The sequence below is a fragment of the Saccopteryx leptura genome, chromosome 1 (genome assembly GCF_036850995.1).
Source record: "Saccopteryx leptura isolate mSacLep1 chromosome 1, mSacLep1_pri_phased_curated, whole genome shotgun sequence".
In the NCBI taxonomy this organism is placed as follows: Eukaryota; Metazoa; Chordata; class Mammalia; order Chiroptera; family Emballonuridae; genus Saccopteryx; species Saccopteryx leptura.
In genome coordinates, this window is record NC_089503.1 from 301,019,046 (window position 1) to 301,043,254 (window position 24,209).

Genomic DNA, 24,209 nt, shown 5'->3' on the forward strand with positions numbered 1-24,209 from the left:
TAATTTCCCAGTAAGTGCACATTCACAAGCAGTGGGGACTCCTGACCCGACATTCTATGTCAAGGTTACAGGCAGCAAGGACAGGCTGCCTTTAGCAAGGGGGACAGCAACGGCCACCTACACCCCCCCAAGTGGCAGTTCCAGGCGAAAGTGGAAGCTCAGGTCCCAAAACTGCTCTTGCCATCCCCACGTCCCAGTTGGTGCTTTGAGAATGCAGGAGCCTAAAGGGGCAGCAGCCATATGGGCGGGATGATTTCCCGACTCACCAGCTACCTCTGGCAAAGGGAGGGCCTCCCCAGGTTTTCACCTGAATGGTGCGGAGAACACTGAGAATGGGCGTCTTCATTTCCCTCAGTGCCATCTGCTGCCCTGCCAGGTCACGGACTTCCTGATAAAAACAGGTGTCCATGGGTGTGTTTAAATATGTGAATGCACACTCAACTCTGCCTTCTCCCACTGAAGAGGAAACAGGAGCCTGTTCAGTAATCCACATAGAGGATCAATCAGAAATATCTAGTAAATACTGTGACTAAAAATATATATATATACATAGGCCCTGGCCAGTTTGCTCAGTGGATAGAGCATTGGCCCGGTATATGGACACCCTGGGTTCAATTCCCAGACATGGCACACGTGAGAAGTGACAATCTGCTTATCTTTCCCTCCCTCTCCCCCTTCTCTCCTGCTTCTCCTCTGATAGCCAGTGGCTCAACGGTTCAAGAATCGGCCCCAGGCACTGAGGATAGCTCAGTTGGTCTGAGTGGCAGCCTCAGATACTAAAAATAGATTGGTTGATTCCGGTGTTGGCCTCAGACGGTGTTTGCCCAGTGGATCCTGGTCAAGGTGCATGCAGGAATCAGTCTCACTATCTTTCCTCCTCTCACTTAGAAATATACATATATATATATATATCTATCTCATAAATGCTAGGTAATGAAGACTTGCTTATGGAATTGAATTTACCTTTTTAATTTTGATGTCAATAAGGATAATGTTTATACATTTGTTGAGTTAATTACTCTCCCTGACCCAAGAGAGAGAACTGACCCAAGCAAGAAGCCAGTGGCTTCACCCAACAAGGGACACAATTTTTTGTGGCTAATCCCCTGGCTGGTTAAAACTCTGTACAACTGCATCCCATTCATATACCTGCATGGGCTTTCTTTGTCAGCATTTTTAAAATGTAAATCCCTAGACAGACAGCGGGGGCTATATGCCAACCCCTATTACCTCATATCTCCTGCAAGAGCTTAATAAACCACAATTTCACTCATCTGTGCACTGGGCAACTACCTGCTGCCTGCGTCAGCTCTGGCCTGGCACCCCGATTTTAATCTAAGGGCACGCACGGGGTCTCCTGTGCTCAGACTTCTTATCCCAGCTCGTATTTTCGCCAGTGCTCTGCTTCCCAGGGGGAGCCACACCAGTAGTGGGTCTCCATCAGTATACCCACGGCCCCCCTCTTTTTAAAAATGTTTATTTGTTGATTTGAGAGACAGAGAGGAAGGGAGAGCCAGAAACACTGGTTTGATGTTCTACCTATTTATGGACTCATTGGCTGAGAATCTTGTATGCGTCCTGGCTAGGTATTGAACTTATAACCCTGGCTTATTGGGATGATATTCTGACAGGCCCACTGTTCATTCTCCACTATTTGGGGGCTCCCCTGGTTTTGCAACTTTCCGATCTTGTTCCCAAAGCTGAGAAATGCCACTAGCTCGCTAAGCAAGAAGGAAAGGTCATGCGGAAGATCATTCCAAGCAAACAGCCTGGCCTTCTCTTAACCCAGCCCCCTGAGCAAGGCTGGGTACAGAGGACAGTGAGGTGGGTCTTCCCATAAACACCTGCTCGACCCTGTCACAGAGCTGCCACAGTTCCAGAGTCACTGCCTGAGTTCAAATGCCACCCATGTCTCTTGTCAACCGTGTGCCTCAGCTTCCTCATCTACAAAATGGGTACTGACCTACCACCTGCCTCATGGGAAATAATCCACAGAAAGCTAAGACAGAAGGGCCAAGACAGCTTCACACAGGAGGCCCACAATACTTACTAGCTCTTCGTATTATTAGTATTTTTACACTCCCATTTAAACAAAAACTAAAAACCAACCTCTGCCATCTCCAGTGACAACTGAATACCCCAAATTAAACCTCTTAGAAGGCTGGACAGGCTCCTCCTGCTTCGTCCACAGTTCTAGGCGATGAGACGGGCCCACGGCAGGCAGAATTACATCTGGTTTACATATCTCCTCCAAGCAGGGGAAACATGATGTTTTATTTAGTTGGGTTCAGACAAGAAATAGACGCCTAGCTTACAGCATGTCATGTCACACACTCCAATTAATTCAGGAATTAATTCAGGGGTGGGTGAGGGGCGGCCCTGGGGTGGGGGCAGCAGCTGTGAACAATCGTGGGATCCACGTATCCCACTTAGAGGCCATGGCAGCTTCAGCAGAGAGGCCCACATCCAGCCCAACAAGCGGTGTGGACACTAACCAGACACCCCAGCTGATCTGCACTGCTCTCCGATGCCTCACAGAACAGGAAGCGCCTGCCCAGACAGGAGGGAGAAGCCGGGCTCTGCGATGTCTACTGTGGCCCAGCCTGGGCTCGGCCGCTGGGGGAGAGCAATGCGGGCTACCGGCCCTGAGCGCCTGCCGCTGATATCCTAGAGCAGGAAGTGGAATGCATTTATTTTGGGGACACTCATCCCACTGGGGTACATACCCCACGTGAAAGGAACCAGTGGCCAGAAAGGGCAAAGGAAAGAGGCATTTACGAGGGCCTGCCACATACTGAACATGCACCTTGCAACATGGGCACTATGATCCCATTTTTTGTTTGTTTGTTTGTTTGTTTTGTCTTTTTCTGAAGCTGGAAACGAGGAGAGACAGTCAGATAGACTCCCACATGCGCCCGACCAGAATCCACCCGGCACGCCCACCAGGGGGCGATGCTCTGCCCATCCAGGGCGTCGCTCTGTCGCAACCAGAGCCACTCTAGCACCTGGGGCAGAGGCCAAGGAGCCATCCCCAGTGCCCGGACCATCTTTGCTCCAATGGAGCCTCGGCTGCGGGAGGGGAAGAGAGAGACAGAGAGGAAGGAGGGGGGGTGGAGAAGCAAATGGGCGCTTCTCCTATGTGCCCTGGCCGGGAATTGAACGCGGGTCCCCCACATGCCAGGCCGACGCTCTACCGCTGAGCCAACCGGCCAGGACCACTATGGTCCCATTTTAAAGATGAAGAAGTTGAGGTTCGTGGTTTGAAGTGAAGTTATACCCTATCTCCCAACCCAAGGTGGGTTAATTACTAGGAGGGCCTTCCAACGAAATACCATGCAGCTACCTTAGAGGACAATGCATTGTTAACATTTCCCCATGTCTTTAAATATATATTAGGATTAAAAAAACAAAAAACAGCATACATGCATGAGATCTTCCACTATTTTTCCACAGGGTGGGACAAAAGTTGGTTTACAGGTGTGAATACACAAAACACAGCTTATTCTTGTATTCGTATTAATTATTGCATTATTTTCCATAGAAACAACTGTAAAACTACTCTTGCCCCACCCTGTAGATTAAATAAAAGGAGAAAGAAAAGTTAATCACAAAATGAACATCCCCGAGTAACCACGGGGTGCCTGCAGAGCGCCAGGGAAAGGCAGCTCTGGGGGAGGGAAGCACGGTCTCTTTCAGAATGGGTCTACGGCCATACCACCCTGAACGCGCCCGATCTCGTCTCTTTCAGAATGGCTCCTTCTGGATCCCAGGGAGGAAGGTGGTCTTCCCCAAGGCCTGTTCTTTTTTTTCTTTTTTTATTTATTCATTTTTAGAGAGGAGAGAGAGAGAGGGAGAGGGGGAGACAGAGAGGGAGAGAGAGGAGAGAGAGACAGAGAGAGAGAAGGGGGGGAAGGAGCTGGAAGCATCAACTCCCATATGTGCCTTGACCTGGCAAGCCCAGGGTTTCGAACCGGCGACCTCAGCATTTCCAGGTCGACGCTTTATCTACTGCGCCACCACAGGTCAGGCAAGGCCTGTTCCTTAAACAGAAACAGAGCTGCCTCTGCCCACATACAGGTAGAGGAGGTGCCTGCTCTGGTTAGGTACCTTGCACAAGGTATCTGGGACCTGAAGGTCCCACCACAGACTGGACGTGGAAAGCCTACCCCCACCTGGGTGACATCCACAAGACAAGGATGACAGGAAAACAGCAGGAAGCTACTGCCCACGCAGACAGCCTGCTCACAGTCCCCCACGGAGCAGCAGATGTACTCGTGGGGAGCACAGGGAGTGCTGACCAGCCCCTCTGACCTCCACGGGCCTGAGCAGAGCTGCTCACACAAGGGCACAGGCGTGGAGCCTTGATGGGCCAGATGTCAGGTAGAACCAGGGCAGGGGGGTGGAGGGGGACTCACCTAGGTTCAAATCCCAGCTTCTCTACTTGCTATGTACAGCCTGGGGAAAGGCATTCAACTTCTGCAGGCCTCAGTTTGCTCACTTCTTTAAGGGAAATAAAAATACCTCAACAGGGTAGTTTTTTTCTAAAAGAACAACATATGTCAGTGCTGAACTTATAGAGGCCCTCAAAAACATGATCCCGTGGAATTCCGCTTAGCAAGCAATGATGTAATTGTATAGCATCCTCATTATGTCACACTGTCTCTTGGCATTTTATTTTGCCACCAAGTAATCTAAATTCCTTACTTGGGTCCCTGGCTTTACAGTTTATAGAAGGTTTACACATTATCTCCTGTAAGCCTCACAACTTTGGTACCCACTTCTCTGATGAGGGAGGGACCCCAGGCTCCAAGCTGAGTTCACAGACTAGTAAGCAGCGGAGGCCAGCCTCCAGGCCGCCAGCTTCCCAGCCAACACCCTTTCTTCAGCTCCTCATTTGGGTCCCTTTCCAGACCGCGGTCTGACTCACCCTTTCCTGACACAAAACCCGACTGTCCTCTCTCCAAAGTTAGAACAAGTACTCACTGTAGGAGCATGCTCAGAGTTCCTCCTCTTTCAACAAGCAAACATTCTTTCAACAAACATTTAAGACGCTTTTTCATATGGAAGGTTCCTTGCTAGGCTCTGAGGAACAGAAAAGGAAGTGAATTCGGCCTCTGTCCTCAGAGCGGCTGGCTGGTGCTGGCACGGGCAGTGGCAGCCCCTGCCTCCCGTCATTCCTGAGGGGACACGGAGCGGCTGGCTGGCAGTAGGGGTTTCTGCTCGGAACTTGCTGTGGGCAGGCTCACCTCACACCTGCTGCCCTACAGAGCAGCTCTGAAAGGGCTCCCTGGACCCATTAGCTGGATCTGCCTCTCCCCGGGGCAGCCTCTCCCCTTGGGAGTGAGGTAAACGGTGCCCTCCCAAAATCTACATCCACCCAGAGCCTCACAGTGTGACCTTATTTGGAAATAGGGTCTTTGCACATGTAATCAGTTAAGAATTTCAGGGTGGAATCACACCGGGGTTAGGGCAGGTGCTAAATCCCATGACTCGGAGCTCTGACTGGGGCTGGCATGGGCCATGGCAGCCCCTGCCTCCTGCAAGAAGAAAGGGCACAGGCAGAGGCACTGAGGAGGTCATGTGAAGACAGGGGCAGAGGTTGGAGTGAGGCAGCTGCAAGCCCAGGGAAGCCCACGGTTTCCCGCACCCGCCAGCAGACAGAAGACAAGAAAGGGTCCTCCCCTAGAGTCTTTGGAAGGAGCACGACCCGCCAACACCTTGACTTCAGACTTCGGGCCTCCAGCCCTCTGAGACAAGCAATGTGTGGCACTTTGTGACCGCAGCCCCAGGACACCTACACCCTTAAACCTCCGTGTCAGTGTCTCTGTTGACCGGCAGGGAGGCACGGACTTCCCGGAGCCTTCAGCCGGCTGTCACGTTGCTGGGGCACCGGGATCGCCACAGCCTGAGCTCGGGTTTAATTTTGGAACAGGCGCACGCGGACACGCACATACACCCACTCTCACCGCACTACCAACTTCTAAGAATAGCGTGCTGCCAATAAAGGGCTCCAACTCTGTCTCGGAACTGGCCAGCTCCCGGGGGAGGCTCCTTGTGGTTTGGGTTGGGATTTCTTTCTTCTCTGGCACTGCTCAGCAGCAGTGGGAACCGGCTCTCCACATCCAATGGCTTCAAACTGCTGACGATGACAGGAACCTGGCGGGACTCCTGGCCCAGGGGGCTCAGGCTGGACGTGAGCAGCATTCTTTTCTACCCTCGCTGGACCCTCCCGACTCTCTTTCAACATCCAAGGGGCATTTTTACTAAAGGCCTCTGGAGTGTTAATAAAATAAAATGGAAAACTGCTCCCTCCATACATGTCTTCCTCCACTCCCCCTGCCAGGCAGGGGAATTGACAACAGTGACCCTCCAGCTTTGAGCGGCCACCTGCCAACCCGGCAGATGGCCGGGGAGGAGGCAGAGCCACAGGTGATCTGGGAGTGCGTTCTCATCTTGGCTTTGGCTCTGTTGCCAATTTTCTTGAAAAATACCATCTTCCCTCTTGGGTCCTCACTAGCTCAGAGGCAGGCAGGCAGGCAGGGCAGGACGGCTTGTTAGGCAATCTCCAGTGTTGACTCTAAGATGACGGACTTCTTTCTGTGCTATGGAGCAGCACGTTAGCTCGATGGCAAGGTCGTTCACCTCCATCCCTCCTACCTTCCCTGGGCACCTTGGGCCCTGGCGCTGCGGAGATGCAGGAGAAGGTGAGAAAGACCAGCGCACAATGACAACGGAGAAGAGGGCAGAGGAGAGGCAGTGGAGAGGAGTCTGAGGGTTGGCTAGGTGGCCAGGCAGGAGAGGGAAAAGGAGCGCCCCGGCAACGATGAGGTCCGAGCAGCTGCGCGTGAGGGCGGAGCCACCCGGGTGGTGCGGGGGAGGCAGTGGGGCGGGACCCAGATCAGGAAGGGAGACTGGAGTCTTTCCTGGAGGCCGCAGGGAGCTAGGGAGCACAAAAGCAGAGGGCGCTGCGCTCCAATCTGGTTTTCTTTAGGAAGCGTCATCCAGACACAGGAAGTCCGGGGCGTTCTGGGGCGTCCAGAACCATCACCTCGTGTTTTCAGCCGGCTCTGAGAACGCTGCCAAGAGGCTGTCCATCATCATTGTGAACAACAGACACAGGGGGGCTGGTCTTGCTCTGCCTGCCCTGAAGTAATTAGTAATCAACACTATGGGGGATACAGGATTTGAATGCAGGCCCATGGCTGTGTAACTGTGTGATCCTCCAGCTCCATAATCCTCAGCACGGACTCGGGGGTGAAGACTCCGAGGCAGAGAGCTCTGCCGCTTACTAGCTACTTCGCCTTGGGTCTGTTACTTAATTTCTCTGAGACTCAGTATTCCCACCTCTAAACCGGGCCCATTACCGACCGTGACAATGGGCATTTCATGTGTTAGAAAACAAAACAATAAATGTATTGAGCACAGTGCCTGGCTTAAGACAAAATGCTCCATACTTGTGAGCTTCCCCTCTTCACACCGCAAACCTGGGACAGGAGCTGAGATAAAACTGTTGTTGGAGCCCAGGCAGGAGGCGAGGAGGAGGCCGCACAGAGGAGCAGCTGGGCCAGAGGGTGGGTGGTGGGTGGTGGTGGTGTGATGCCAACACCAGGGCTTTTGTCAGTGTGTCTGCACAACCACTAACTTGTCCTACAGCCAGAAGCCCTGAAGCAGGAACACTCCCGCAGGCAGACCAGTGTGGGCTCGGGCCACAGCCTGACGTAAGTGGTGTTGGCCCGGCTGCTGGGGTGTTGGCAGCTGTGTGCTGAGCACAGCAGCCTCATCAACAGTGTTGAAGGTACTCCCAAGACTCTGGGTGTTTCTTAGCAACTGCCTATTTGGGGGGAACACTGAGTGCCACAGGGAAGCTGGCTTGGGAGCCTGTGCAAGACAGGCAGCATCCTCACTCAACATGCAGCATCCCCCCTGCAGCCTGGCCCCCTCGTGCCAGCTGCTATCTCCCTAGGCCACGTGACCAGCCTGGAAGACCTCCACGAGGCCATCAGCTACTCCACGGGCCTGCAGAGAGGCCCTGGCTGTCTTCTGGGCCCCAGGCAGAGCCCGGCTGCCATCTGTTGTACTTTGAACCACCTGAGCTGCGGACATGACACGAAGGGGGAAAAGGACAAGCAACGCAACCCCCCAGGCCCTCGATGCCCAGACCCAGGGCTGTGCCCAGAGGGCGCCCTCGAGGCACAAAGCTCCCCTGAAGGGAGTCCAGAACAGATGTGTCTTCTTTGCAAACAACACAAGTGCTCTAGAAAGTTCCAGGACAAATGCTTGCTGGATTCTGGTAGTCTCTCCACTTTGACTGACAATGAACATCATATTTGTCTTCACAAAATGTATTTTGGGGAATTAAAAAATCCTGCCAGGGCCAGGCTGCTTGGCACAGGCAGTCGGTATCAGGTGTGTACCATTAACAGGAATATTTCCCTGACATGACTGCACACCCAATTTAAAATGAATTATCCACATCAGTTAAGAAGGGGACGCATGCCACTTCCATGAGTTATGTCGCCAGCGACTCTGTCTTGACTCTTCTCCCCTAAACCCCTTCCAATTAAATCAAGACTGTTCGGTACATTGTGAGAACTGGATGTTGCCGTGGAGACAGGAGGAATTATTTTTTTCATCATATCAACATTTCAATCTCCTGATGAGAGGGGAGCTGGCAACACTTCCCGCTTCCCCCTGGGATGACAATTCACCGCCAACAACAAGGACAAAGGCCCTGCTGGGTGGGAGAGGAGGAGGGATGGGGCAGGCTTGCAGGTCTCCTCCTGCAGCAGCCCTGAGAGCTCACGGCTTCGGCTTCTGTGAGCAGAAGACAGCTGCTGGGTGCATGCGGGAGGCTGACTCCCCCCTTCCTTCTCCACCCCACGCAGCTGTAAAGAGGGGCACGCAGGCCCCGATGCTGGGGGTGTGAGTCACGCTCAGCCAGCAGAAGGAAATCGATCCGTGGAAACTGGCCACAATGATGAGGGCGGTGGAGCTGGAGTATGACAAGATCAAGGCCAAGAAGGGTAAGAGAGGACAAAGATTTTCATTCTAAAATGCAGGTCTGACTGGGGTACTCCCTGGCTTCCAGCCCTTTATTCGCTCTCCGCTGCCCTCACCATGAGGTTCCAACTCTTTGGCTGGCACGATACACCCCATGCTCCATTGCCCACTCACTCTTCCAAACTCACGTCTCCCTCATTCCCTAAATAAACCCTCCGTGGGTGACAAGTCAAAGCCTCACTCCTCAGCACATGCTGTTCGGAGGGGTGAGGAAGAGTCTTAGACACTGAAACATCTTAGTAGCTGAACTTTCAGAAGAGCCTCTGTATACCAGAACAGACAACCGGGGAGCTGTCCTTCTTCAAGTGCTCCCGGTGGCTCACAGGTGCAAAGGGCATTCATCTCTGCGTGTGCTCATGCAGAAAGGTATGACAAAGGGCCTTGTTTTCTCCTCTACACCTGCTTGAATTCTTCATATTAGCAAAGGGGAAAATATCGTCTGGCGAATACTTTAGCACCTGTGTTTGTGGCGCTGTTCTCAGCTAATGCATTAATTTAGCTAATCCCCAGCACGACCCCATGGTGTTGACTCTCTTATACCCATTTCACCAAAAAGGAAGCTGAAGCCCAGAGAGATTAGGCAAAGCACCAACAGTAGGAGCTAGATCAAAGCCCAAACACTCTAGTCCAGAGTTCATGCTATTAACCCACCTCGCTGCGACAAGGGTGGTGGCAACTGCTGAGGCACGACGATTCAAGCGCCTCAGCCCCAACCTGACACCACGAGCCCGTCTGTCCTTCTCCTCTGATTACTTCTTTAAAGTTATGCACACATTTCCCACTCCTCCCCCTGCCCATGTCTAGTACTGTGGAAGGAGCTAAAAATATAACATATACCTTATAAAAATAATGATACGCTAGTGCTTGTCTACTGTGGCAGGAAAACTTCCCTATTAGAAAGACCAAGGGGCCCTGGCCGGTTGGCTCAGCGGTAGAGCGTTGGCCTAGCGTGCGGAGGATCCGGGTTCGATTCCCAGCCAGGGCACACAGGAGAAGTGCCCATTTGCTTCTCCACTCCTCCGCCGCGCTTTCCTCTCTGTCTCTCTCTTCCCCTCCCACAGCCAAGGCTCCATTGGAGCAAAGATGGCCCGGGCGCTGGGGATGGCTCTGTGGCCTCTGCCTCAGGCGCTGGAGTGGCTCTGGTCGCAACATGGCGACGCCCAGGATGGGCAGAGCGTCGCCCCCTGGTGGGCAGAGCCTCGCCCCTGGTGGGCGTGCCGGGTGGATCCCAGTCGGGCGCATGCGGGAGTCTGTCTGACTGTCTCTCCCTGTTTCCAGCTTCAGAAAAAAAATAAAAAATAAAAAAAATTAAAAAAAATTTAAAAGAAAGACCAAGGGATGTGCAATTACAGTGGGGAGTGAAGAGGTGACAGCTAGCAAATGACAGGGAAAAAAATACAACAGAAACAAAGAATGCAGCTGTCAAGGTAGGGAGTCACCTAACTCACACCACATGCAGAGCAGGTTCTGGGGAAGTGTCAGTGGGAGCAGGGGGGAGGGGAGAGAGGAGGGGAGGGGGAAGAGGAGGGGGAGGGGGAGGGGAGAGGGAGGGGAGGAGAGGGGAGAGGGAGAAGAAGGGGAGGGGGAGGGGAGAGGGGAGGGGGAGGGGAGAGAGGAGGGGAAGGGGAGGGGGAGGGGGAGGGGAGAGAGGAGGGGAGGGAGAGGAGGAGGGGGAGGGAAGGAGAGGGGAAGGGAGGAGGAGGGGGAGGGGTGGAGAGGGGAGGGAGAGGGAGGGGGAGGGGAGGGGAGGGGGAGGGGGAGGAAGACAGTAAATGGGAGACAAGGTCACACCAAGTGCTGGGTAAAAACACAAAACACGTGTGCTGCAGCATGGGGCACACCATGTGGCCAGGGGCTTCATATTCACAAAGACCCCCCTGCAATCTGTCTCTTGGAGCCACTGAAGATTGCCATTTTTGTGGGTCAAAAGTGGTCAGATATTAGCAACTTCATACGGTGCCATTTACACATAGAATAACATTGGCAAAACTGAAAAAAGTGTTCATCTCACATGTAAAATGTAGCATACTTTTTGTAACCTTTTTTTGCTGTTTCTCCTCCTCCTCTTCTCCCTCGCCTCCCCTCTTCCCCTGCCCCCCTCCTCCTCCCCCTCTCCTCTCTTCTTCACCCGCCTCCCCTCCTGCCTCTTCTGCTCACTTTAAACTATGTCTGGAGTCTAACGAACACTGGAGAACATTTCACAAGAAAGACTGATTAAAACAGCCACGTGTACATACACATATATTGTGTATGTGCTTGCATACTGTATACCCACATACATGTATAGTGTGCACGTGTCCAAGGAGGGATGCAGGGCACCTCCTCTTGGTGGCCAAGCCTGTGCCACACACAGGACAGAGCTGCTCCTGCCCTCACTGTCAGTGCCAGCGGCTGCTCAAAGGTCATGTAGCCAGACCTCAAGCTCAGCCCCAGCAGGAGAGGAAAGGGACAATTTCAGGAAGCAGGACACACTGGCCGCCGGGACCCCGAGCCTTGGGGTCCTGGTTCAACCTGACACCCAGCATACAATGAATTTTTTAGTGAAGTGCTTGACTAAAAATAATAATAATAAAAATTTTCTAAGGTTGCAAAACACTTTGTGCTGCCTGACTGCCTTTCTGGACACTCAGGTGTTCAGAGCAAAAGAAATGAAAGGCCCAGCAGGCAGGGTGTGTGCCTTTTGGCTGGGAGCCCAGGCTCCAATTCCTGGCTGCCTGGCTGCTGCGGGAACTGGGGCAGGTTCCTCATCAGATCCCTGCGCCCGCACCTGTGCAAGGAGGCGGGGCCCGCGGGCCTCAGCAGCTGCTGACACTGACCGCAGACGAAGGTCGACGCCCTGGGCACGGTGCCTCAGACACAAAGTACCAAAACGTGCTGGGTGACCGAAGCCTCTGAAATTGTTTTCCCTAGAGAGTAAAAAAAAAACAACCTGCTCAAGGGAGGTCAGGTGTAGCCTCAGCCGCAATGGCTTTGCCAGTCTTTTCATGTCATGTCCAGCCCATGATGTCCCTCCCTGCTGATGACATCTGATCTTGAACCCCACTGCCCAGGTGACTTGCAGAGGTGAATGAAACCCAGTCACAGACACTGAGGCAGAACTCTTTTCTTTGACACCTTAACTTAAAACAATTTTTTTCTTTTTTTCTTAGTCTCAAAGCCAGGCTTTTAGGCACCCTGCCAGCAGGCAAGACGATGGTTTCCCTTCAGAGAGTCCCAATCTCATTGTGCACCTTAGGACCTGGGTAAAAACGCAAGACAAGAAACCACCGGCCAGGCTTGCAGACAGTGCAATTTGCAAGAGGTGCTTTTAACATCTTAGTAGGACTCTGCACTGAGCCAGGACTAATTAATTGCCACATTAAAGGAAAGTACCTTTAACATTTCAATGATATAATCATATGAAGGAACACTTTATAATTAATGATGCCTCCACTTCCTGAAATTCCTAATCCTTCTGTCTTGAATTCCAAAGAGGTTGGCAGGAAGAAGGCGCTAAATGTAGATCAGGAACCAATATTTAAATCAGTGTTTCACTCACCTGTCAATAGGAACAGCAAAACCAGAACAAAAGGTTACCCTCACCAGGACACTGAATATTCAGCAACAGCGGAGCCGCCCAGAAATAGCCAACAATTATAGGCCCAAAGTGACTGCCACCAAAATAGCAATCATTCTGCCCCAGCCTGCCCGTTCACTGCTTTCACAGAAATGTATTAGAACTCACCCTACCTGGCCTGGCCTTGGTAGCGATGCAGTGTTATCGCTCAACAAAGTGCTCTGACTTAGCTCTGTGACTCAAAGGAAAACAGTTTTCCTTGTGAAGGTCCCCCCCCCCAGGTTGCAAACCACATGCACCAACCATTGCTTTAAGTAGCAACCATGTAACACTTGCTGAGTCTTCACAACTACCTCACTGGGATCCCATTTTATAAGTGAGGAGAGAAGGGCGCTGAATTGTTACATAACTTGCCCAAGTGCCATTCCCCCAGGAAAGGCCCATTTGTGTCAACTAAAAACCCAGTGAGATAAACACTTCCTAGGTTTTAACATTTGTTCTGTCATGCCAAGCAACTAACCACGAAGCCAGCCCCAGGACCTTCCTATATCTAATTTCTGTTATTAGCAAAGTTTTGCTGCTACTACAGATGAAATTACAGAGGGAACAAAATTTGACTCACTGTAACACCCAAGGGCTTCCAGAAAAAAGTCTCTATAGCACAGTTTTTCTAAAAAAAATTAAAATAAACAAAAAAACACAATCAAAACGGCATAAATTGCCTCTATCCGATTTTCCAACTTGCTTCAAAGTACACAGTTACCTGCCTTCCTCAGTGAAACAGGGAGACGCCTCTCCACCCCCCCACCTCCCAAGACAGCCTTAACGCAGGCAAGGGTTTACCTTGTCATAATAGTATCGCAGGGCTCTGCTCAGCTTATCGTAGTTCATGTTCGTTTTGTTTTTTCGAAGCCCCCACAGTTTGGCCACTTCTTCTGCTTTGAGCAGCTTGAATTCACCATCGTTGGAGGTCCAGCAGATCAGATGTTCATGTTTTTGGTCCAGCAGCAACTGCAAGAGGAACTGCCACAGCGTGATTGCACTCTCCATACCTGGGGAGGAAGGGGCGGGTCAGAGCAGCAGTGCACAGGCCAGGTCTGGGGGCAGGGGGCTGCGGATGAGCGCCTCAGCCCCCCCCACCCTCCCCCACCCTCGTGAACCTACTAAAGGCACGTTCACGCCCATCCCAACAGGCCACTCTGAATGGTGTGCCCTCTTGGCTGCATTTTGGAAACAGCCATGATTCAGCAATTCAGGGAAGCCCTGTGATCCTGGTATTCACTACACACATCCCTGCGGGTGACAAGGTGTTTCCCCACTTCAGACATTTGAGGGCTTTCATGGCAATGGATGCTGATCCTAAAAACTGTATCAACAGCAATAATAATCACAATAATAATCCATTTCTCTTATCAACGTTTGTTAAATTAGGGAAGAAGAGGTGGTTGGGCTGGACTCAAAAGCTTCACCTCAGATCGACCGTGGTGACTGGACACATGATGTGTGCCAGATGGGGTGACATCCCAGCGCCCGGCAGAGGAAGCCAGGGACTAACAGAGGATGGGAAGTTGGTGTCTAATACGAAGAGAAGCCCTAAGGCAAGCTGTGAACTGGGGGGAAAGGCAGAAAGAACTACGGTAGCCATGAGGGAACAATGAAGTCCTAGGTGGCAGCCAGGGGAGAATGCAACAAGGGAACAGTGACTGAGGTTCATGCCCCTGGGAGACCTGGAAGTCAGAATAACTGCTTCAGGGGAGTCCTGGGGGGTGCAGAGAAGTGGTCAGTACCAATGCTCCTGTCATCACACCTCCTCTCCTGCGTTCCTCTCAAAGGAGCAGCGTTCAGGCTGACAAATTCTTTTTCTCCTTTTCCACACGGGAACGGATGTGAGAAGACCTTGCCATCCAATACGTATTCATCTCATTTCCTTTCCCGTGTTTAGCCAAAGGAACATATTTTATTGTTTCTCTAAGCAACATGGGTTTCTCAGTTAAAGGAAAGCAGATTAGAAATGCCCTCCAAATACCCATTCAGCATTTTATTTACGGCTCTTTCCAAGAGAAATCAACCTTCTCCACAACGGCCACTCAGTCCGTGAGACCGTAAATCATTTCGTTGTTGGCTCAAACCCGCCGTTGCCTCTCACGAGTCTGGTGAGCACCACTGCTGGGGTACGCAGGGGCCGGTGGGCTCCAGCTCCTCACACGAGCCCCCCTCCCAACTGTTGGAGGATGAGCCACAAACCTGCTTCCCATCACTGGCACTAAGAATTGCTAACAGTTGTCTCAAACTCTTTGGCATTTTCTTGGCCAGGCACTTCAGAGAGTAACCTCTGTGATAGCTTTGAAACTTGAAGGGGATGCTCAGAGGAACCTGCTGCGGAGGGCAGAGGGCTGCCAGGGCGTTTGCAGGTCTGGGTGCACGGGACTCGCGGGAGGTGGCCAGCTACACGCCCCTCCCCCATCTGGAATGGACACGAACCACCGTGTTCCAGATGGGACTGGAGGACAATGGAAACATCTCTATGAGTTTGACATTTAGTGCTTCTTCCAACCAGGATTCCTCAAGAGCTTCGTGTGCTTCCTGGAACCCCTTCTCACGGCGTTCCCACCCTGTGAACAGGAGCCGCACTCTCCAGTCCTGCTTGTGAGGACCCGTGTAGCAGGCCGGGTAACTGTTCCCAAGCCTTCCCTCCTTCCCTCCTTCCCCCGTTCACATATCCATGCAACAGTGCGCTAGAATGGATGGGGGGCTTGTTCCCCACCCCACTGATGCATGGGCTTGGTCATGTGCTTTGATTTGGCCAATGGAATGCTGATCCACGTTACAACGTGCCGACTCTGAGCCAAGGTCTCAGAGGCCTCGATGTTCAGATTTTTCCTCCTGTGCTCCTTTTATGACCGTGAAGCCGCTGCCCCAGAATGCAAAACATGGACCCAGCCTGAACTCAACCCAGAGCCAGAAGCCAAGTCTCATGTAACACAGTCTGAAGCAGCATCCCTGAAGCCAACCCATGAGAAAAATAAATTCTGTTGTGCGCCAGCAAGCCTAGGGGCAGTTTGTTACGCAGCACCACTGCAGTGACAGTTGACTGTTGTTATAATGCCCGATATAACAGTCTTTGCTTAAAAAAAATTCTCTCTTCTCTGGGCTGCAATGTCTCTATACTAGAGAACTTAGATTTACAATCATTAGCACTTTGCAAAAAGTCTCTATATGCAGAGGGGCTGGCTGGTCATGCCTTTACTCAGGAGGGCTGCAGTGGGCTGCGTGATGCCCATGGGGGCAGTGGCCACGGCCTGAGACAGAGGCAGAGGAAAGGGGACATAAAATGGGAGGTTACAGAAACAGAAAGGCAGAGGAGCAAAAGGTGGCAATGGGGACGTCCAGATGAGGGGCTCCCAGACTTCTGGACTGGAGAGACTGGGCCAAGGCAAGGTCCAGAGCTGCCTGCAGGCTCAGGTCCAGGAGAGCTTGGCTGGTGACCGGGCAGGCTGTGCCTGTTCCCTTCCTTGCCCCTCAACTCTCCCATGCCGACGTGACAAAGCCTAGCTACAACGGAGGACTGCCCGGTTACTCAGAGGGTTAAGTGGGAGCAACACCGCTCCACCGGAGGTGACTAAGGCCCCAAGCCATACGCCTGAAGCTGTGGCTTCACCCTCCGCTGCCCCGTGCTGTCAGCCGCTCCTCCACCCGCTGGCCCACCAGTTTCAATGACTGTACGGCACACACAGCCTCACCATTGCAAATCCCAGCCGCACATTACTCAGAGATGAGTCTCAGAAGTGTTTCCCTGTGAGCTAATAATCACATCTACAAACATCTGTCACCCCTTCTGCACTTGGCAGAAGAGATTCTGGAATATAGTAGGCGCCAAAGACAGCTGTGGGCCCTCCCAAACCCTCGGGCCAGAGCCCTCGGTGGGATTAAAATACGTGAGCAGTGTGTGTGTGTGTGGGGGGGGGGGGCAGGGGCCACCAGCTGACATCGCTGCTGTGGTTCTCTTCGCATTCAGGGGGCGCTCACTGTAGTTCTCTGATATTTAGTTCCAATCTTAATTTACTTTAATTGTGATTGAATTAAGTTTCATCATTTTACGCTGTTGTTTTTACATACAATCATCCTTCACATTCTATCACCTCTGCCAGCTACAAATTTTGTTCCCGCTGGGAAAAGAAAGGATCTAACGCCACAATCGAGGGGCACGCTCTTCCAACAACCACCAACACTGTTGGACGTGTTAGCAAATTTTCTCTTACCAAGAAAAAAAAAAATCTAAATGATGTTTTTTCCCTAAATTAATTCCTCAATGAAACCCTACATCTTAACATGCAAGTATAATAAAATCGAATGTATCTGGCTGCCATTATAAGGACTATGAGTAATTCAGACAGTATACTGTGGCTATTAAACAAAAAATTAAAGATTGTATTGATACTTGAGATTTATGATTGACACTTTATTGTGCAAACAGAGGCCTGCTTTAAGTTAAAATGTCTCTCATTTGTCTAACCTCTTTTAGCTGATTTTTAAAACTCTCCCCTTAAAATACATAGAACACATAAAAGAAGTGCTACATTTAAAAAATACTCCTCCAGCCCTGGCCAGTTGGTGAGTGGACAGAGTGTCAGCCCAGCATGTGGATGTCTCAGATTCAATCCCTGGTCAGGGCACGTAGGAGAAGCAACCATCTGCTTCTCTCCCCTTTCCTCTCCCCCTTCTCTCTTCCCCTCCCACAGCCAGTGGCTCGACTGGTTCGAGTGTCAGCCCCAGACACTGAGGATAGCTTGGTTGGTATAAGCGTTGGCCTAAGGCGCTGAGGGTAGCTCTGTTGATTGGAGCATCGGCCCCAGACAAGTGTTGCCAGGTAGATTTCGGTCTGGGCACTTGCAAGAATCTATCTCCCCTCCTCTCACTTAAAAAAAAAATACTCCCCCAAATCAAATTTCTGCTAATTAAAAACTGCTTCTCCTTCCCCACCCCTGTCTAAACCTTGTTTCCAAAGTATGAAATTCTATCAGGTATTGTAAGGCCATTCTTTTTTAATTTTTTTTTTTTTTTTTTTTTTCTGAAGCTGGAAAGACAGTCAGACAGACTCCTGCATGCGCCCGACCGGGATCCACCCGGCACGCCCACCAGGGGTGACGCTCTGCCCACCAGGGGGCGATGCTCTGCCCCTCCGGGGCGTCGCTCTGCCGCGACCAGAGCCACTCTAGTGCCTGGGGCAGAGGCCAAGGAGCCATCCCCAGCGCCCAGGCCATCTTTGCTCCAATGGAGCCTTGGCTGCGGGAGGGGAAGAGAGAGACAGAGAAGAAGGAGGGGGGGTGGAGAAGCAGATGGGCGCTTCTCCTATGTGCCCTGGCCAGGAATCGAACCAGGGTCCCCCGCAAGCCAGGCTGACACTCTACCGCTGAGCCAACCGGCCAGGGCCTGTAATGCCATTCTTTACGCAAACCAAATTCTGCACTTGTATATCTAAGAGGATCAATCCACTTGAAGGGATCACTGCTCTTATAGGAAGAGGAGCTCCTGATACTGTGTCTACTCCTCTGACTTCACCTGTCATGTTGCCTGCAATGGATGGTGACCATTACCCCCAGAGCTCCCAAATATGACAGTCCCAGCAGCCAGCAGACCCACCTGCAGGCCTCTCCAGAGGACAAGGACAAGGTTACCTGCTATTTGCCCCAATTGCTTCATTCCCTTTGTACTTTATACCCTACACCTTGCCACAGTGGAGCAGCTAGATCATCTAAACCAGGTGTCCAATGTGAGTAATATGCATGCCTCCTTTTAAAGGTGCAGTGCTAACAAACTGTTTTCATTAGCACTTTTTATTACGTTCTCCCTTTGATATAATCAACAAAACTGGACATAAGCTCCTCATGGTTTATAAATTTCATAGAACAGTAAAATAAAACTTTATAGAAAAACACACGTTTCTCCCACCCCCAAATCAAATTAACGATTAATTTTACATCTGATAGGTGATGGGTGTCTTGTTGGAACACATCCAACATTCACCAATAGGTTATGGCAATAACTGAACCAAAGCAGGCTCTCTCTCATTTTTCTTTTTTTTAACTGATTGGTTGATTCAGAGAGAAGAAGGGAGAGAGATTCTAATATGTGCCCGGCCTGGGGATTACACCTGCAACCCTGGCACCTCAGGATGACACTCCAACCGAGCCACCTGGCCAGGGCCAAAGTAGGTTCTTTTTAGTAAAATGTGTTTACACTACTATATACTCTGAAGACTCAATTCTGTTATTACTTATTTTAATTTTTTTTTTTTAGCGTCCATTTTATGTCAAGACACTGGGTGTTTGGGACACATCAGTGAACAAAGGAGACGAAGACTACTATCCTCATGGAGCTGAGCTTCCAGGGGGAGAAGACAGACCATACACAACAAACATGACCACTGAACAACACAGTATGGTGGAAACACAGCTCCAGGGAGAAATGCAGCCAGAGCAGGTGGCGGGGGAGGCAGCGGCAGTGCCCGAGCACGACGTCACGGAGAGCCTCCCTGGGAAACTGAGAGCTGAGACACTCCTTCGTTAAAAAAATAACTCTCAAACTGGTTAAATTCCTGGCTCTCCAACAGACATAAATATAATATAAAAAGAGGTAAAAGATTTAATTTTACCCATTAATCAAGGAGGCAACCAGGCAGACATAATAAGTCAAAAAAAGAATCATAGGTCCTGGCTGGTTGGCTCAGCGGTAGAACACTGGCCCAGTGGAAGTCCCGGGTTCGGTTCCTGATCAGGGCACACAGGAGAAGCACCCATCTGCTTCTCCACCCTTCCCTCTCCCCTCTCTCTGTCTCTCTCTTCCCCTCCTGCAGCCAAGGCTCCACTGGAGCAAAGTTGGCCCAGGTGCTGAGGACGGCTCCATGGCCTCCGCCTCAGGCGCTAAAAAAATGGCTTGGATTGTATGGGAGCACCGTCCCAGACAGGCAGAGCATCGCCCCCTAGTGGGCATGCCAGGTGGATTCCAGTCGGGTGCATGCAGGAGTCTGTCTCTCTGCCTCCCAGTTTCTCACTTCAGAAAAATACGAGAGAGAGAAAGAGAGAGAGAATCCGAGTAACAAGAGGCACATATAGATCAGGAACACTGAAATGAATGCACAAATCAGACAAAACCAGGGCAGAGAGGAGTCAGCTGACTGTTCTAAGACAGAGCATAATTTGCATATCTATCGACAAGAATTACTTTACTATCTGTTATCTATAATTAATGGGGTTATAAAATAGCTTCCATTAAACCAGAGTCACGCCATCCAGGAGTCCTTTCTAGAATCTATGCAAATGCTCACCTTTCTCGCTGAAGTTATTTTTCCACAATTCGTAGCTGGTGAAGAGTGAACCGTTTTTGTCTATTTGGAAGGCAAGGCAGTGGGGAAGAGCCAATTCCTGAGCCAGACTCTCTGTGTTCATATGCAAGTGGTAGTCCTGTTTGGCAGTGGGCCTCAGGTAAATATCCCCATTAGTAAAATGGAGCTGATGATAATAAAATAAAAAGTATCAGCCCTGGCCGGTTGGCTCAGTGGTAGAGCGCCGGCCTGGCGTGCAGAAGTCCCGGGTTCGATTCCTGGCCAGGGCACACAGGAGAAGCGCCCATCTGCTTCTCCACCCCTCCCCCTCTCCTTCCTCTCTGTCTCTCTCTTCCCCTCCCGCAGCGAGGCTCCATTGGAGCAAAGATGGCCCAGGCGCTGGGGATGGCTCCTTGGCCTCTGCCCCAGGCGCTAGAGTGGCTCTGGTCACAACAGAGCGACGCCCCGGAGGGGCAGAGCATCGCCCCCTGGTGGGCGTGCTGGGTGGATCCCGGTCCGGTGCATGTTGGAGTCTGTCTGTCTCTCCCCGTTTCCAGCTTCAGAAAAATACAAAAAAAGTATCTCCCATACAGGGGCTGTTGTAAGAATTACATGAGTTACTAATAATGCACTTGAGCTCTACCTCATTCATAGTAAGTGCTATTGAAATGTTTACCAAAAAAAGAAAAGAGGAAAGAAATGTTTACTATTCCTTTTTAAACAACAGGGAAATCTCTTCATAGAAACTGTTGAGGCCAGTTGATCTTACCCTGGCGTGAATCCTCCTTTAGAATTATATCACTTTGGTTCTCCGTTCCTTAGGCACTGACCCCACTACGGGCTGTGAAATTCAGTGAATGCTATTTGAGAGGTGATTGGATCCTGCTTATGTTTATTTTTTTAGGCCATCACCAAAACTGAAAGAACAGATATTGTTTTTTCCGAATCCTTGCAGACAACTCAGATCCCTGAGCACATATTTGCTCCTACTTAAGAAACCCTGGTTCCTTAAATGCTCACCCTGAGGCCACCGCACCGCTGTGCCTCCAGCTAAGCTGGCTTTTGGGTGCCCACACTTCCCTTGGAGTTAGTCCTGCTGCCAGCTCTTTTGTGCCCCTGGACTGGGGAGGGGACTCAAGCAGATGAGAGCTGTTGGGTCACAGAGTGAGAAATGTTCTAGAAGACCAATCCAAGGGACGACCAGGACAGCAGTGCTGATGACTCCTGAAGATGGAGCCCGCGTGGGTACATTCACCCGGCCAGCCAGGGCCACAGATGCAGGGGTGACCCGGCTGGAGGTAGCCCACGAGTGAAGAGTTTGTTGCTTGGCATGGAGGGAGAGACACTTTGACGGAATCTGAGTGGTCCCTTCCCACCCTCGTTCTGTGCATTCAGCTCTTTCAGTTTTTAAAGAACGCAAAAACCACATCCTTGATTCATTCTTCAATCTGGATGGAGCTGCAAAGAGAAGATTGCCACACTGACTCCACTGGTCACCCCCTAATCCCCGGCGCCCTCCTCTGCGGCTTGCGAGTTAGCAGGTGACGGTGCACTCTCCACTGTTGGTCAAGGGTACCAGGCCCAACTCCTCTGACCTCCGGGGGTTTAACAACCTGCTCAGAAGTGAAAGCCGCTCCCTCCCCAGTGGTGGGATTATGAACAGCAACGTGCAGTCAGCATCCTACAATGAAATCAGGGAGCTCCTGTCACAAGCACAAAGGGCAGGACAGAGAAGACCAAAAGGCCGCCCCAGATCCTCCCAAAGGGAAATAATTTACATGCACACACGGGAACACGCTCATCCTAGGGCTCCTGTCCATAATCTGCCTCAGTGAGTCATTCATTAATGTCTTTTCCAATCATAAGAGCCTTACCTTTGTCTTCTCTGTACACAGTGGGTGTTACTTATGAAGGCTTTACCATATACCAAGCACTTTCCTGAATTATCTCATTTAATTTCCACAACAGCCCTATGAATTGAATACAGTTACTGTTTCCATTCTGTAGGTGAGGAAGTTGAGGCCCAATAGTGGAAGGACAGGGCCCTCTAGAACAGTCTACTCAACGTGTGGCCAGTATACCACTGCACCACTGGTCACCAGTCCACGGTAGCACAGAAATTGAGAGGAAGTATATAGACTTTTACTGCAATTTGTCATTATCACCGCATCCACGTATGTGATCAGTAGGCTCATCTTGTAGTCCACAAGCTATGGACTAGTCCAGTGGTCGGCAAACTTATTAGTTAACAGAGCCAAATAATACAACGATAGAAATTTCTTTTGAGAGCCAAATTTTTTAAACTTAAACTATATAGGTAGGTACATTCCTTATCGAGGTAGCGCCTGCACGTGGTATTTTGTGGAAGAGCCACACTCACGGGGCCAAAGAGCCACATGTGGCTCGCAAGCTGCAGTTTGTCAACCACTGGACTAGTCAGTCACATGCAGTAGGGCCATGTTAAAACACGTGATAGTCAAGGTTAGCTTTTTAACTGTACCCCAAATGCATATAAAAATCTGGAGCCTGACCTGTGGTGGCACAGTGGATAAAGCATCAACCTGGAAATGCTGAGGTTGCCAGTTCAAAACCCTGGGCTTGCCTGGTCAAGGCACATATGGGAGTTGATGCTTCCAGCTCCTCCTCATCTTCTCCCTCTCTCCCTCTGTCTCTCTCTCTCCCTTTCTCTCTCCTCTCTAAAATGAATTAAAAAAAAAAAGATTTTATTTAGCCTAACCCGTGGTGGTTCAGTGGATTAAAGCATTGACCTGGAATGCTGAGGTCGCTGGTTTGAAACCCTGGGCTTGCCTGGTCAAGGCACATATGGGAGCTGATGCTTCCTGCTCCTCCCCACTTCTCTCTCTCTCTTCTCCCTAAAATGAATAAAAAAGAAATCCTTTGGCCTGACCTGTGGTGGCGCAGTGGATAAAGCGTCAACCTGGAAATGCTGAGGTCACCTGTTCGAAACCCTGGGCTTGCCTGGTCAAGGCACATATGGGAGTTGATGCTTCCAGCTCCTCTCCCCTGTCTCTCTCCTCTCTGTCTCTCTCTGTCTCTGTCTCCTCTCTAAAAAAAAAAAAAAAAAAAAAAAAGAATAAAAAAAATCTGGAAGTCACTGATTTCATTAAAAGATGATTTAATGTAACTATAACTTTATAGGATAAATTCTTGAATGGGGCAACTAATGAAGGATTGCAGGTGAATTTTTTAATGTAATACTTGCTTGATTTTGGACAAAAGTTAAAAAATTAATAGCCTGAGTTTGCTGAAATGTGTTTAAAAATCTCTTCTTCAGTTCCTGGCAGCATATCTCAGTGAGACTGGCTTCTCTCTGAGCATAATTAAAACAAAACATAGAAACAGTTTCTATACACTACCCCCTACAACAATGGTTCTCAAAGTGTGCGACAGGGCGCACTGGTGCACCCTGGAGAAGATTTCCAGGTGCGCCCTATGGTATCCCAGAGAAATATGTGCCTGTTGGGGACCAAAAAACCAACAGGGTTTTTGGAGTTTAGATTTTTGGGGGACAGAAGTGTGGGGAATTGGCTGGAAGCTGACAGTCTGCCCAACCCCCCACCTCACTTGCCTAATTAGGTTGCAAAAGGCTGTTAAGCTGTGGTGCTAGATTGTTTACACTACCCCCCATGTTCCCCAGAAAGACTGGAGGCAAGTTTCTTCTATCCTTTGTTTGGTGTCAAGTTAAGATGATATGTAGGGTGGGGGTTTTCTGCACTCAACACAATTAAGAGTAAAAAGAGAGGAATTCTTCAATGTATTGACAAGGAAATGAGAGTTTGCCTTTCAAATATATGCCCAAACATTGAAGAAATCGCTAGGACACATCAGGCTCATGTTTCTCATAAACATAAGAATGAAAACCTTAACACATCTGCGCAGGGACCTGCGGATTTTACTAAATCTTAGTATGTATCTATATACAGAAAGATATCTTGTCACTTTTTTACTTTTTAACCCCTTTTTACTAATTCTAAAATGCATAGCTCAAAAAATATAAAAGTTTTTTAATGTCAGAATAAATTTAATTTTGTCATATATTTCATTTAATTACCATAAAAGCACGCTTGGACTTTATTTTTTCTTTAATATTTGACTTAATTATTATAACATATTTCTAAGAAATTGGTATATAGTGCACCTACAATTATTTGTAAGATTTTAAATGTACCCCAACTTCAAAAAGTTTGAGAACCACCGCCCTACCAGGTACCATTTTTGTGCCCAACCTAGATTAAATTTGCTAGTCAACAA

The 24,209-nt window shown here is 50.2% G+C and overlaps 1 protein-coding gene across 2 annotated transcripts in view; it reads right to left on the reverse strand.

The window, feature by feature from the left end:
* Positions 1-24,209, reverse strand: part of ELK3 (ETS transcription factor ELK3) — a 70,545-nt gene that overhangs the window by 25,476 nt on the left and 20,860 nt on the right. For both annotated transcript variants that reach the window (XM_066357280.1, XM_066357288.1), the window contains exon 2: positions 13,460-13,668. In XM_066357280.1, the coding sequence (XP_066213377.1) occupies positions 13,460-13,666 (207 nt within the window). In that variant the 5' untranslated portion in view covers positions 13,667-13,668. The remainder of the gene's footprint in view (positions 1-13,459; positions 13,669-24,209) is intronic.